The 16,003-nt window shown below is 41.6% G+C and overlaps 1 protein-coding gene across 1 annotated transcript in view; it reads left to right on the top strand.

Annotated features, from left to right (window-relative positions):
- The window catches only part of LOC129686807 (carboxylesterase 1D), a 31,480-nt gene that overhangs the window by 12,443 nt on the left and 3,034 nt on the right, over positions 1–16,003 (top strand). The window contains exons 7-13 of the mRNA XM_055620908.1: positions 233–337; positions 3,172–3,210; positions 6,725–6,865; positions 7,649–7,729; positions 8,679–8,826; positions 14,735–14,866; positions 15,758–15,830. Coding sequence (XP_055476883.1) covers positions 233–337; positions 3,172–3,210; positions 6,725–6,865; positions 7,649–7,729; positions 8,679–8,826; positions 14,735–14,866; positions 15,758–15,830 — 719 coding nt within the window. The remainder of the gene's footprint in view (positions 1–232; positions 338–3,171; positions 3,211–6,724; positions 6,866–7,648; positions 7,730–8,678; positions 8,827–14,734; positions 14,867–15,757; positions 15,831–16,003) is intronic.

Here is a 16,003-nt window from a genome sequence, read left to right as displayed (position 1 = left end):
GATAGATAGATAGATAGATAGATAGATAGATAGATAGATAGATAGATAGGTAAATGAATAGGAAATAGATAATAGATAACAAATAATAGATGATAGACACACAAAGAGATCATAGGGAGGGATAGAGATAGAGAGGGAGAAAAACTGAATACAGGATAGAATGCATTATGTACATTAGTGGAGAATGTGGTCATTTTTCTTAACCTCTGCTGTTGCCTGTGATCTCTGGCAGCTGGTTTCTACTCTTTCCGGGTGTAAAACCACCACATCAGCTGTTATGGTTCATTGCCTACGCCAGAAAACAGAGGATGAGCTCTTGGAAACCTCACTAAAACTGGTAAGCATATCCATTCTACATTCATAGAGTGGTAGTCGCTCTAAGTACTTGACTCCAATCTTCATCTGTTCAGCTGAAAGTATTCCAACAATAACAATGAAAAATTCTATGATATCCCTCTAAATTTATGAAGCTTATTTTTGAATAGTCTTGTTTTCTGATGTATCTTAATGACCTGTGAATTAACACTATCCTGGATATGGGGGATTGAGAGTATTCAGCATGTTTTTCAGAAAAACATCACAAGATTATTTGGCACAGAAACTGAATTATACCATAATTTTCTGACACAATTTTCCAGATGTTCTTATGCTGCCTTAATAGGGTTTAAAACAGACATTTATATCCCCATTCAGTCATCTACCATCAATTAGTCCATCCTCCTGCTTATCCTACAATTAATATCCTTTCATCAAAGGTTAGCAGTATATTCCTAACTTGCCATTCATCTCTATTTCAGTGTGCCCTTAATCCAAGAACCATTCAGCCAATTTATACCTACATTTCTTTCCAAGTCCTTACCAGTCCTACTTTTATTGGCCACCCTCACCTATCTGCCCATTCATCTGTCAATCTATCATCCATCTAGTCATCCAAAGCTTGTGGAAGTAATGGTGACAAAAACTGAACATGTTTCTGTCTTACAGAGAACTACTCATAGAGAGACCCAGACATGGACTTACAGAGTTAAAAGTGACCATACAGAGAAAGAACACATTCAATATAGTTATTGGGGATAGTTCTTGGAGAAGTGACATTTGAGGAATGAAGGCAGTTATGAGAATCTCCCATCACAAGGAAACATAGCAGGACAAACATGCAGAGAAAAGAGCACACAAAGTCTTAAGAGCTACCACATTTGGGGGGAGGGGGTTCAGCGTTATAAACAAGCTCAAGGATCACCTGAGGTCTTGGCCTCTCTCTCTGGACAATGGACACTTCAGGATACTTGTGGGATTCCTGGTAGGCTTCTCCCTCTTTGTCCATGGACTGAATCAATATGGCCTTGGTGCTTTGGTCATTAGGCTCATAAAAGGAGGCCAAGATATTCACAGAATTTAAATAGCTATATTCTAATAGTAGAAGAAAGCAAATATTCCAAGCATTTTCTGTGTGACACAAGAGAACCATACTATTTCAGAAATAGTTGGTGACTTTGGAAAATTCAGGGGACCTACGATCCAGGATACCTTGAGATTATCTGAGCTCTTGAGGAGGTGCGTCCATGATTATATATTGCTCCACAATGCATGCGCACATGCATGCACACACACACACACAGTGTACTGCTCACTGATGGAGGCATGTCCTGCAGTAGAGTGGGTCTTAGCAGTTACTTCACCATAGGGGTTATACCTAATAGCTAAAGTGTAGTGTTGTTACCAATGGTGGAATCTTTGGGGGGGAGGGGGTGTTTCAGTCTCTTATTCAAAGATCTAAAATATAAGCCCTTACAGATGTCATAATAGCAAAAAAGAAAACTTTATTCAAAGGTGAGATGATAACACATATCAGAAAGAAACACAGTGACAGTAGACCACATGAGTGAGAGGACTTAAGGGTTCCAAGGGATGTTTGGGGCTTCCTTCCATGAGGACCAGAAGAGGAGTTCAGTTACTGAGTGACATAGTGTGGGTGCATTCCTATTTTGATAGACAGACATGGATTACATAAGGCTCTTTCTAACGGTGCATGCTTCATCTCATGATGCATTTGATTTTTATGATATGCATGCCCGTGTATGCTTGAACATGATTGCCCACAGAAGATTTCTCCTAAAACTTCACTCAAAGGGCACAGTTCATCTTAGCGCATATGCACCAAAAACTAGTTCAGTCCTTATCAACCCCTACTTTCTATACTTAGATATGCTCTGAAATATATTTGAACAGAAACTGCCCATTAAAGGGCAGTTTTTATGGTTGTCGCGGTAGAAAAACATATCCCTTTGTTTTGAGTGATATGTATCTACAGCTCAGGGCACATGGAAGGAGTGCCATCAAGCTTGTGGGCATCAGGATTTTCTGAAGCAAAATGAAAGCATGTATTTCAATGATTTAGAACAGAAAAAAATTAGTTTATAGCAGAATATTCAGCTAATTGAGATATTCTGAATAGAGAATTCAAAACATGACTGTATCAAGATGCTGTAAAGATATCGCTGAGAATCTGCCTTTCTCTGTGTCTCAGCTCTCCATTCTTTGTTGTCTTCTATCCAAACAGTCACATCTGCTAGGGAAGTAAAAGACAGTAGCATTCTAATCATATATTCTATTTGCTTAGAAATCATCTCCACCCCAAGAGTCAGCAATGGATTTTCAGGATTCTTGTGGATGGACACCATTATATATCCATTTTTGAATTGCTGTTTACATTCAGGGACACTAATTTACACATAAATATCGCTCTAATTTACGCATAAATATCCAAACTCTTGAATTGAGATGTGAGGGAGAGGGAAACAGCCTGCCCTTCTGCTTCATTCCATATCCAGCCCCTGTTCCCCTTGATATTACTCTGTCCATGCTCTTACTCTCACATCATTCCCCAGTTTCCCTGAGGGAATGTTATCAGAAGGGAAAAGTAGGGGAGCAGAATGAAGAGGAACATAGACATAATCTCCAGGGCTCCACAAATCTGGCTCTCGGTCTTATGGCCTTTCCCCTTGCTTCTGCTGTCTCCTTCACATTGTTCCACCATGTGTTCATTCCCAGATGACACAGACAGGGGAGAGCTGAGGTGAGGAATACCCTGGTACCTTGGAGGCAGAGTTCAAATGATCTCCTTTCGTTCAGGGAAAGCTTTTAACACATCTTTTGCCTTTATCTTCATAGAATCTTTTTAAACTGGACTTGCTTGGAAACCCAAAAGAGGTAAGGACCTCCTCCTCTTCCCCCTCAGATTACAAATGTCAGTCTTAACATTATTTGTCCCTAATTAACTGTGAATGAAAAAAAATCTCCATTGTGACATAATAGTCATTCCTTGTGTGCCCTGAGAAGGAAATGAGGTTTAGCCACCCATCAGAGTTTTGCCATTTGGCAAGAGCTGATTTAGCAGCTGGGGTATAGCAGTGTACCGACTGTACTCTGTGCCTTGTGGAGTCTTCCATTCCAGGATCTGGGTGAGTACAATAGAAGAGCAAATAAAATATGTGATGTGTCTGATGGTAGTTAGACCAACAGTTAGAGGATAAATTGGGACATGGGGACAGAGCTGGCAGGTAGTTTAATGTACCCAGCAAATAAAAGATGACTTGATTAGGAAGAAGTCAGATGTTGGGGAATTTGAAGATAATATTACAAGCCTAGGGAGGAGCATCTGAAAAAGCCAGTGTGCTTGGAGGAGAGATGGTGAAGGAAGCTTGAGTTTTAGTTTTAGGAGGCGAGGGAAGTACGGTAGCATTTGAAAGGCTTGGAATTTGATTCAGCAAGAAGTAGGTGTCCAGCGGGCTTCAAAAAAATAACCTTGGATATTTATGCAATCTTGCTTTTATTTGAGACACAGGCCTACCATAATTCTAGGCTGTCGATGAGCTGATGATTCTCCTGTCTCTGTTTCGCAAGCCCTGAGATCGTAATCACAGGGCATTGTGTGTAGCTATGGAGTTCATTTGGACAGCAGTGTAAAAATCTAGTGTACAAGTCATGGGCAGGACAGGTTCAGGAGAACCAGGTAGGCTTTCCCCTGCAGTAGAGTGGTGAGATGTTACTGGAGTTGGGATGCTTTTCAGGGAATTTCTGAGACGATTTGCTGACCAACAGTGAGATAATGAGGAGGAGGAAGGATGGCACTGGCTTCTAACCCAAGCAGGCAAATGCGCTTGGCCTCACAGAGTAGCTTTTGATTAACCGTGGATAGTATTAGCAATTACTCTGTGCCTTTTGGTTGCTAATATCACTCTTCCATGCATTTGCTCTTCTACATGATCCTTTGCTGTCTGGCTTCTGCGGGTTTATTTCTTTCCACCTCTGTGTTCCTTATTCACTTTCATTCCTCATTAGGTTACCAAACCAGTCTATGTAAACACAAGTTAGAATATGTAAATTGCTTTCTGATGACAGTCTTGACTTTGCTTGGAGACCCAAAAGAGGTAAGGACCTTTGCTTTCTGGATTAGGAGATGTTGAGTAAAGATGAAACATTTTTCCTTCATGGAACTAGTACTTGAATATATCCCTGAGTGTCAGGGATGGGTCATATATTGGAAAGAAAAAGTGCAGTAGCTCTCTCTCTCTCTCTCTCTCTCTCTCTCTCTCTCTCTCTCTAACTGTGCCCCAGGGCAGTTCTTCAGGCCCAGGCCTAGCTGTCCTGGGTGAGCTCAGCATGCTGACTCTCCTCTCCTGACCTGTGCCCTTTCCTCTGTGTGGAAATGCCTGCCTTTCCCCTTATTTGTATAAAGTGTTCTGGCACAGGTCCTCCTCAAATTGCAAAACAAAAGGCTCTTTGTAACTTCAGTGTATCTTTCTTCAAATAAGCAGTTCTGCAAGGAGGCCCCCTGTGTTGTCCGACCTTTGTAAGGCAGTGGTAATCATGCCCAGGACAAATTCTATTTTGTCAGCCTGTTTGATTATTGCTCCATGCTTGTATTATTTTTTTTCTCCAAATAGTGGATGAAGTCTCAGTTTTGACACCTTGAGAAGAGAGGCCATTACCTGTAAAAACTAACTTTGCACCCCAAAGCACTCAAGTTTAGATGGAGACTAACACATACAGTGTGCCTTCATTAGTGATAGAGTCTGTATTTGTGAAGTCGCTTGTTAAAATGTACTTGCAACCCCAGCTCAACACTTACGACACAGCAAGGATCTTTGTCTTTATTTTTTTGCTCAGTATTCAATGGGCAACAAGATGCTCAAGTCATCTCATGCCCAGGCTCCCATCAGAAGTCAAAGAGGAAATACACCATCTTCTTGATTCTTCTCTCTTCTTCACAAATAACCTCTTCATGGTTTGTGCGCTGCTACCTCTTGACAACTATTTGCTGTCTGAAGTAATTTCTCTGTTCTGGAGGGAACGGGAACTCCACAAGCAGAGCAACAGAACAAGATAATTTGAACACAGGGAACTTCCCAGAGACTCATACTCCAACCAAGGACTATTCGTGGAGATGACCTGGAACCCCTGCACAGGTGTAGCCCATGGCAGTTCAGTGTCCAAGTGGGTTCCATAGTAATGGGAAGAGGGACTGCCTCTGACATAATCTGATTGGCCTGCTCGTTGATCACTTCCCCCTGAGGGGGGAGCAGCCTTACCAGGCCACAGTAGAGGACAATGCAGCCACTTTTGATGAGAACTGATAGACTAAGATCAGAAAGAAGAGGAGAACCTCCCCTATCAGTGGACTTGGGGAGTGGCATGCATGCAGAAAGGGGAGGGAGGGTGGGATCGACAGGGGAGGAGGGAGGGGCTTATGGGGGGGATATAAAATGAATAAAGTGTAATTAATAAAAAAAAATAATAAAAGATTTAAAAAAAAAAGATATTCTCAAGCATAGCGATGAAGAACTTCCAGTGTTCCCAGCACAGGTGAATGTGAGGCACATTACAGAGAAAACACATGTGATGAATGAACTTCCTTCAGCTTCAGTTGTGATGCTTTGGTCTTAAGTTTGGTGTTAATGAGGCAACATCAAGGTGCATCCAAAAGAGAACTCAGAGACATGTGTGCTGTTGGGGAGTGGGAGAGAAGGACAGAGGGAGGAATATCTTTCTGGAAAGTGATCCTGTGTGTGATACAGATTAGAAAGACAGGAAAGGAAAAGAAAAACATAGTAGAAAGCAGGATCATGAGACAGAAACCAAAGAAACTTATACTCACTTAAACTATGAGCAGAAACATTTTAAGCCTTTCCCAAACAGTGCTTTGTTGTAAATGAATTTAATTTTCAAGTAATAATTTAAAAGAAAAGAGTGTTATATAAGATGTCATTAAATAAAAAAATAACCCATAAAAGAAGAATGATGAAAATTTTGTGATCAGCGGCTCCCAGGAACTAACTCTTAAACTCCTCTTGGAGAAATGGCTCAGCATTTGCTAACTCAAATGTTTTCAGGAAGTTCACAGACTTACTACAATAATTAACCCAAATTAACATATACATGGATATTTGAGATTTAATATACAACCTAAACCTTGAACCACATTTTTGTATGGTATATATTTTACTTTGGATGAAAACTGATCTTCGTACTCCCCTACCACCATCACCTTGTGAGTGCTAACCCCTCAGAGACTCCAAGACTTAGTCTCTCTTAAAACACTGAGCTTCTGTAGCCATAGGCACAGGGATCTTTGCACTAACCCAAGGCCTCAGACACCCAGAGAGGGCACAGATATAAGAGAAGACAGAATATTCCATAGAGGCCACATTTCTGTCTTCCCTAGGCCTATCCTTTCCTGCCTGCCGTGATTGATGGGGTGGTGTTGCCAAAGGCACCTGAAGAGATCCTGGCTGAGAAGAGCTTCAACACTGTCCCCTACATCGTGGGCATCAACAAGCAAGAGTTTGGCTGGATCATTCCAACGGTGAGAATGTCCAGACCTCTTAGATGCACTCCACACAGGCTCAACCAAAGTCCTCCCTGCTCTCATTAAGGGTTATCTACCCAGATGACTACAGTTCAGAGGAGCTTAAAACTTGCCAAGTAAATACGTTTGAGAGTCTTTGATGAATAAGCTCTTTGGAGTGTCAATTTACATCTGGGGCAGAGGAGGGATTAATAATTGGAAGTTTTCTAAAGTAACTACTCAAGAGGGGTTCAAGGCCCTGGCTGCCCGCCACCAAGCTTTCTGATGGCAGTGCGGAGCTTTCTCAAGAAGGCGTTTTAGGGCCCTGGTATCAGGCTGGGATGTGGCATACAGGGATAGAAGACATGCTGAAACAGGAGCACATCTCCAAATGCAAACTTGGATGGGGTCAGCACATCCCCAGAGTTCTGCATCTCTCATTGCAGAAGGGCCTCAGAGGGCACCACCAGAACATTGACACACAGACATAATGCTTGGTCTTGTTTCCCCTGTCGCCTGAGTCTGTATCCTCTGTCCTCAGGGCCTGTATCCTCTGTCCCTAAGCTCCTGGCTTCCATATGACCCTGACCTTAATGTTTTCTGACTGTCTTAAGGAACACTGTGTTATTTGCATTCATTCATATATGTGCATTGGTTTTGTTGACTTTTTCTGAAAAACTTCAACTCCCATGCCTGTAAAGGCCCCCAAACATCACCACATTCCACTTTGGTTTGCTTAGTTGGCCTTTTGGCTCTTGTTACTTCTCCATAATTCATAATGTTTAATCATTTGTTTAACAGCTCATGGGCTATCCACTCTCTGAAGACAAACTGGACCAGAAGACAGCCAATTCTCTTTTGTGGAAGTCCTACCCAATGCTTGTAAGACTCTAGAGAATAGGGGGAGTTGGTTGAAAAGGAAAGAAGGCTGTTGGCTCTCTAACCACAGACCAATTTGATGGTAGAAAGGCTATGTTTAAGCTCTCCCTTTTTTATTTTCCTATTTTACCATCCCAGTGTGTTGAACCCATACATGTGATTCTCCTACCAAAATCCCATTGCGTCCAGGATAAGTTTTAGGGGAAAAGACCTATTTTTAAAGCTAACGAAACCAAAACCATGGACACTATGACAACCCAAGACCAGAGCATCCGGAGACTGGAAGCAAAAGACTTCCTTATGGAGTTATTTGGATACAGATCAGATAGGTGGACACCAGGTTAGCTACAAATGTTTTATTTTTCTTTTTATGACATATGGGCTGCTGTACTCTGTATGTTAACAGATATTCTAGGCTCTGTAAACTTAAAGAAAATTTACTAACTAGCAAATCGGATGACCTCTGTGTTTTTTTTTCTGTTTCTTTTTTTTTCTTTTTTCTTTTTTATTGTGAGAATATAAATGGTGTCTTTTCCTCAGAAAACGTGGAGAAATACCAATAAATTACTTTTTTTTCCAGAGGATCAGGGATGATATAAAGAAACCCCTTTCTTCTATAGGGACAGCTGAAAAGAACATCTACTGGAGGACAGTTTTTAATCTGTTAGGTCTCTTTAGGCATGTGGGTCTCTTTCACCAAAGCAGCAAGAAAATAATAATATGTGATCAGATACCTGAACTTAAATAGCAATAAATTAACATCAATTAAGAGAAAGTGAATCCAGAGAGTTTGTCCCAGTGGTCCATGGGCAATGCTGGGAGGACTTGGTGAGGAGGACTAGGAGGATTAGGAGGACTTGGGGTAGTTTAGGATCAATGACTCCTTCTTCACCGGATGCAGAAGTGTCATTGCTCTCACCCAGCTGGCTGGTCACTTTCTGATCCATTTCAGAAAATCCCTGAGGATCTGATTCCAAAGGCCACTGAGAAGTATTTAGGAGGGACAGATGACCCTGCCAAAAAGAAAGACCTGTTCCTGGACTTGATTGCAGATGTGATATTCGGTGTCCCATCAGTGACGGTGTCTCGTGGTCACAGAGGTGAGTTTCCGGTGTCAGATGGGAGATGGACCCAAGTTCACCTACTAGGTCCCTGACCTGCCTACTTCTTGGCCTAGATAGATATGAAACCTGCTGACACAAAGGCCTCAAAAGTTGATTCTATATGGCCAGGCATGCTGTTTCGCTCTTTCTGCTTCTAAGGATCTATGAGAAAAGGGTCCACATGCTGTTTAATTTAGCAGATAGTCCCAGAAAACAGACCTCCATCTGAAGAGCTGTCCAGCATGTGTCCATCTTAGCTGCAACTGGAGAGCTCTAGAAGACAAGGGGAAGGGAACACCTCAGGCCTCCTGTTCTGAGAGGCAAGGGAGCGATGTATTTACTCAGATGCACCGCATCCCACAGGGACCATGATGTACTTATATAAGTCAAAGGTCAGAGAGTCAGCTCTCTCCTTCCACCTTTGCATGGGTTCTGGAGGTTGGGCTCAGGTCGTCAGGTCTATGCAGTGAGCCGGCTACCGCTGACCTGTCATGACAGCCCTTCTCTAATGTTTTACCATAGGCACTTAGAGCTGAAGAACTTTTGTCTTAGAGCTGTCTTCAATTATCCAGTAGGCTTAGGTACGTTGTGGTGTCATCCTATTCAGTTCTAGAATTTTTTTAATTCATCCTTGAGTTCTTCAGTGATCATTCAATATTAAGTAGCATGCTGTTTAATCTCTGTGAGTTTGTGCATTGGCTGTAGCTTTTCCTGCTCTTTGTTCCTAGCTTTACTCCGTTGTCAGAATGAATACAGTTTTTTTTCCCAATTTTCTTGTATTTGTGGACACTTTATTATGTCCTAAAGTGAACTCTTTTAGAAAATTTTTATGAGAATTTTTTTGAAGTGTTTGATGGAATGCCTCTAGATGTCTAATTGGTCTATTTCTAATTTCATTTGACTCTATTGCATCTCTGTTTCATTTTCTTTTGTTTGAGTGACCTGTTCATGGGTGAGAAAAGGGTATTGAAGCTACATACTTTTAAAAAATTAATATGTAGCTTTTATCTAATATAATTTGTTTTGGGAATTGGTTTTCTTGATTTGGGCACATTGTTTAGAACTGAAATGTCTTCTCGGTGGATTGTTCCCCTGAAGAGATCTTCTTTGTCTCTTCTGACTCACTTTGGTTTGAAGTCTATTTTGTCTAATATCAGAATAGCAACACCTTTTGTTTTCTTGGTTTCAGTTGCTTAAAACATTTTTCTCCCTACCCTTCTATCCTGAAGTGGCACCTATCTTTGATAGGAGGTGTGTTTTCCTGGAGGCAGCAGAAAAGGGCTAGCATATGTCTTTTTTTTTTATAATAAGAACATTATAAACATTATAAATGTTTATAAACATTATGTTATTATTCCAAGGTATGTATTAATGCTTCTCACTGCTGTTTCAGTGGTGGCATTTTGTCCTGTTTGTTGACTGCACTGCTATGATTTGGGCTTGCTGACCGTCCATTTGTTTTCATGTATGCTGCTTACAGTATTAGAGCTTAGACCAAAGTTGCATCCTTTTCCCTCTATGATCTCATATGTGTCCTCATGTTGACTACATGCTACTGTGCACTGTCTCTCCCTTTGGAGCCTCTGTTATTGTTTTGCATATCAAGTAGCCCTGTTGTTGTGTCTGTGTTTACCGTTGTTGTGTGTTATGAGTGATTTTATCCTGTCATGGATGCTATGAATTTCTCTCTTTTCATGCTTCTTTTTTTTTTTTTTCAGGTAAGTTCTCACTCTGTGGCTCAGGAGATTCTAGACTTCACTGTGTAGAAAAAAACTGAAATCAAGTTTACAGAAATCCTCTGCCTCAACCTTCTAAGTACTGGGATTAGAGGTGTGAGCTACCAGGTCCAGACTCTTACACTCAGCTTTCTTGTCTACCATTTCTCTTTATTTTTTTTCTTGTATATAATATCTATTTTCATTCATTTATTTTTAATCCATATACCTCTTTAAACGTACATATTTTATGTATGTATGTACCTCTTTAAAGGGGGATTATGGGAACATATCCTTAGGCTGTTTTAAAATGCTTTCTGACTGTCACTTAAATTTCAAAAGGTAATGTTTGATAGGCAAGGGCTTACAAACAATATTTTGAAGTTGTTCCTTGGTTGTTTTGTGAATGCTTCCATCCTCTCTTGGTGCTTCCCCTTGTGGCTTTCTGGTGTTATGTAAGGGCATATATTGGATCTTTTCTGTATTTATGTTGTATTTCTACCAAATGTTTTTGCTTACTGTCTACCATCAGGCTTACATGTAATCTCTTAAATTTCCATCAGCCTATATTAAGCTAATAATAGTTTAACATTGATTCTGGGTAAAAACTCCATAGCCCTGTCCCTCAAAAAACACCCATACACACACTTTGTGTGCACTTGATGTCAGAATTTATATCATTTGGGTGGAACTAGTTGATTATCTGTCCGGCTGTAATCATTAGCAGGAATATTCTGCTGACCCCTCACAATGTGAAGGATAAAACTTTGTCTATATCCTCACTGGACTCCTAGAGCACTCTGCCTGTGCCTTGCCTTGATGTCTCCCCTATGGCTTTGATGTCTCAAAATAGCTCTGCATTGCTATTTTGGAGCTTTAACTTTTTTTAATTTTTTATTTAACTTTTATTAATTACACTTTATTCACTTTATATCCCCCCATAAGCCCCTCCCTCCTCCCCTCCCGATCCCACCCTCCCTCCCCTTTCTGCATGCATGCCCCTACCCAAGTCCACTGATAGGGGAGGTCCTCCTCTCCTTCTTTCTGATCTTTGTCTATCAGTTCTCATCAGAAGTGGCTGCATTGTCATCTTCTGTGGCCTGGTAAGGCTGCTCCTCCCTCAGGGAGAGGTGATCAAAGAGCAGGCCAATCAGATTGTGTCAGAGGCAGTCCCTCTTCCCATTACTATGTAACCCAATTGAACACTGAACTGCCATGGTCTACATCTGTGCAGGGGTTCTAGGTTATCTCCATGAATAGTCCTTGGTTGGAGTATGAGTCTCTGGGAAGTTCCCTGTGTTCAAATTTTCTTGTTCTGTTGCTCTCCTTGTGGAGTTCCTGTCCTCTCCAGCTCTTGCTATTTCCCACTTCTTACATAAAATTCCATTCATTCTGCCCGACAGTTGGCCATCAGGCTCAGCATCTGCTTTGATAGTTTGCAGGGCAGAAGCTTTCAGAGGCTTTCTGTGGCAGGTTCCTAGGTTGTTTCCTGTTTTCTTCTTCTGGCTTTCAGAGGCCCTCTGTAGCAGGTTCCTAGGTTGTTTCCTGTTTTCTTTTTCTTCTGATGTCCATCCTCTTTGTCTTTCAGGATGGGGATTGAGCATTTTAGTTAGGGTCCTCTCTTTTGCTTAGTTTGTTTAGATGTACAGATTTTAGCAGGTTTATCCTATGTTGTATGTTTATATGAGTGAGTATATACCGTGTGTGTCTTTTTGCTTCTGGGACAACTCACTCAGGATGATCCTTTCCAGGTCCCACCATTTACCTGAAAATTTCATGATTTCCTTATTTTTCATTGCTGAGTAATACTCCATTGTATAGATGTACCACAATTTCTGCATCCATTCTTCAGTTGAGGGGCATCTGGGCTGTTTCCAGCTTCTGCCTATTACAAATAAAGCTGCCACAAACATGGTTGAGCAAATGTCCTTTTTGTGTACTTGAGCCTCTTTTGGATATATGCCTAGGAGTGGTATGGCTGGATCTTGAGGAAGCGCTATTCCTAGTTGTCTGAGAAAGTGCCAGATTGATTTCCAGAGTGGTTGTACAAGTTTACATTCCCACCAGCAGTGGAGAAGGGTTTCCCTTTCTCCACAACCTCTCCAGCATGTGTTGTCACTTGAGTTTTTGATCTTGGCCATTCTGATGGGTGTAAGGTGAAATCTCGGGGTTGTTTTGATTTGCATTTCCCTAATGGCTAATGAGGTTGAACATTTCTTTAAATGCTTCTCTGCCATTCTATATTCCTCTACAAAGAGTTCTCTGTTTAGCTATGTTCCCCATTTTTTAAGTGGATTACTTGGTTTGCTGCTTTTCAGCTTCATTAGTTCTTTATATATACTGGATATGAGTCCTCTGTCAGATAAAGGGTTGGTGAAGATTCTTTTCCAATCTGTAGGCAGTCGCTTTGTTTTGATGATGGTGTCCTCTGCTTTACAGAAGCTTTTCAGGCCTGCTTTAGTGTGAGGCAAGTCCAGAGGCAGCGAGTTCCACAGCCTCTGTCTGGGAGAGCTGCTGCGTGTCCTCACCTCTGAGGGATCCCTTTCCTGAGCGCATGCTCTAGGCTGGGTTGCTTTCCTTCAGCACCCTACCTTTCCCACTCTGCTCTCCAGGCCCATGAGATTTCCTCTAAGACATCGGATGTAGGTTTGGTCCTTCCTTAATCGTGAAGGTCTTCTCTCTGCTGCTCCTGGGGTTTTTCTTTCTCCTCGATTGTTAATACTGTGATTTCTTTCTGTCTTGGCTGCAATTAACTGGAGGGAATTAACAATTCCTTGACCTAAGGCTGGGAACCTAGCCCAGAATGGGAGCATTTTCAGCCACAGTCTTTTGAAATATACCCTCTGTCCTCTTTTCATTTTCTTCCTTTCTGCAAGTCTTCTTATTCAAATGTTTATCCTGGTGATAACACCCCATAGTCTTTGTTTTCCTGGAAGTTCTATCTTTAACTATTCAAATATTTTCATATTCAATCATGAATAGAAGATTTTTTTTATAAATAGCAATGTTTCAAGCAAAAATAAAATACCTTGAACAGCATGCTGTGTAAAATAAATACGTTCTTTCAGTCACTACGTTCTGCATGGCTGAGGTCTGAGATCCTTGCTAAAATGATTGATTGGCAGAGACACTCCTCCCTGACATTGAAGAGCTGCTTTTTAGTTGGATTACGATTCAGGGATTGCCCCTGTGGTTGCAGAGACTCTGTGAGAGATGATTGGACAGATTGATATTTCATCATCTGCTGAGATGGCATATGTTACTTAAAACCTTTGTGGGGATTAAGAAGGCAAAGCACTTGGTACATACAATGCCCACAACCTAAGTTTGGGTCCTACAACCCCCATTAAACTAAAAGGGGAGAACTGATTCCAGGAAGTCATCCACTGACCGCTCTGCAGGTGCTGTGGTACAGAATACAGCCACATACTCATCATACTCATACACATTAATAGTGATAAATAACGTTAACTCATACTGTGAAGCAATAACAACAGTGTACAAAATGTACAGAAAATTATCACAAATCTGTGTATACAAAGTTAAGCAGTTTTCTTTTCTTGTATTTATTTATTTTTTTTAAATTTCCTACTGTCTCCAAAGAGGCAACACTATAAAATCTCCCCACTTTTCTCTCTTAGTTACTCTGCTGTAGGCACTGTTGTGAATACTGCAAAGTTCTGAGGTTCCAAGGTTTGGGGCGGTGGGGAAGGAGGACATGGGTTGGTCCATAAGAAGCAATAGTTGGCAGCTCTTCTATGAGCAAGAGAACCAGCATCATGGCATACAGACAGGGCACCTCTAGTGGCAAGAGAGGAGGCAGAGGAGAGGAGAAGCAAGTCAGCAGACAAGCTCTTTTTCTGTTGGCTCTTCTCTCTTTGGAGCCACCTAGCCACTGTAAAAGTTGAGCACTCCCTAAGCAAGTTTGAAGCAGGGCAAGAAAACTCTAAGCTTTGTGGTTCCTTGAAACAGAAAGAGAGGTTTGTTTCTTTTCTGCAAGTATCTTTAGTTTTTACTGTCTTTATTCCTAATGGCCAGTTGTGCAGCAGTGAGCAAGTCCACAGGTTTCCCTGAAATGATGTTTGTTCCCTGTGAAGGTAAACAGGGATCTCAGTGCGGGGATAGAGGTTTTGGCACCACACAGATGTGTAGTGGGCAATGTGAACATGCATGAATTCATGTCTCCACAGATGCTGGGGCTGCCACCTACATGTATGAGTTTGAGTATCGCCCAAGCTTCGTATCAGTCATGAGACCCAAGGCAGTGATAGGAGACCATGGCGATGAAATCTTCTCAGTGCTTGGATCTCCATTTTTAAAAGGTAATGTCTCTTTGCTGCCCGTGGCTTGGCATTAGGAGGCCTGGATTTGAGTTCTAACTTGATGGCCTTGTGCATGTTTCTCATTTTCTTCTGGGTTTGCTTTCTGTCTGCTCTGTCACTGGGTTGAGCTACAGTGGGAGTCATTCCAGAGCTCTCAAACACATAAAGTAGGCTTTTGTCCCGGTTCCCTCTCGGAATCATGACCCATAACGTCAGCAAGAGAGACTGATAGTAGGTCAGCCACAGGCTGCACTTTGGGATAAGAGTACAGCTCGTTGATTTTCCTTCCATAAGAATATGCTGAGACGTGAGTGAGGGAAATGTTCATTTCTAATCCTGGACAGGTCTATCATGTTTTACTCATCTAACTATATATCTGAGTAATATATTTGCCTTATTTGGTAATGTGATACTTGAGGGAAGCCTCCACAGCAGCCTTCAATACATTGCTTTTCAGTAGTTGCGTGTAACTCGCAATCTAACTCACCTCTCTCGCGAAATTGGTGTTTCTGGGACTCTTCATTTTTGGTAATGTCTTAGAAATGTCGGAGAGAGAGATTAAGAAAATACCCAAGAGCTGGAAACCCTACAAGACTAAGAAACCCACAGTTGGGATGCTTGGGTCAGGCATATGAGTATGGGTGACAAAGGAAGCCAATATCTGGAAAGCTATTCTTAACTTCAAGTGTAGACTATTAGCCAGCATATTCTTGAAGGGTAGCTTTTAACTTCATAAGATGCAGTGAGGGACACGACTTTGAATTTCTAACTAGCTCCCGTGATGATGTACAGCATCACACCTGCTGTACGATTGTTAAATTAGAAAAATACAAAACACAAAAACCAAAAACATGTGGTGAGTAGGTGAAGCTTATTCTTTCTTCCCCACAGATGGTGCCACGGAAGAGGAGATTAACCTCAGCAAGACAGTGATGAAATTCTGGGCCAACTTTGCTCGGAATGGGTGAGGCTTGTAGGAAACACAGGACAGATCTGGGGGTGTGGCCTGGTTATACTTGTTGGGTAGAAGTGTTTTCTAATGTTTGCATGATCAATTTTCTGTCCCTGTGACCACAGCACTCTTAGCAGTGACAGATAGAGTAATCAGATTTGTAGCTCTGAGGGAGTTTCTGAGAT

Source organism: Psammomys obesus, unplaced genomic scaffold, assembly GCF_907164565.1.
Source record: "Psammomys obesus unplaced genomic scaffold, mPsaObe1.curated_primary_1811, whole genome shotgun sequence".
Taxonomy (NCBI): Eukaryota; Metazoa; Chordata; class Mammalia; order Rodentia; family Muridae; genus Psammomys; species Psammomys obesus.
Note: the sequence above shows the minus strand (reverse complement) of the source record. Positions and strands in the feature narration are given on the sequence as shown.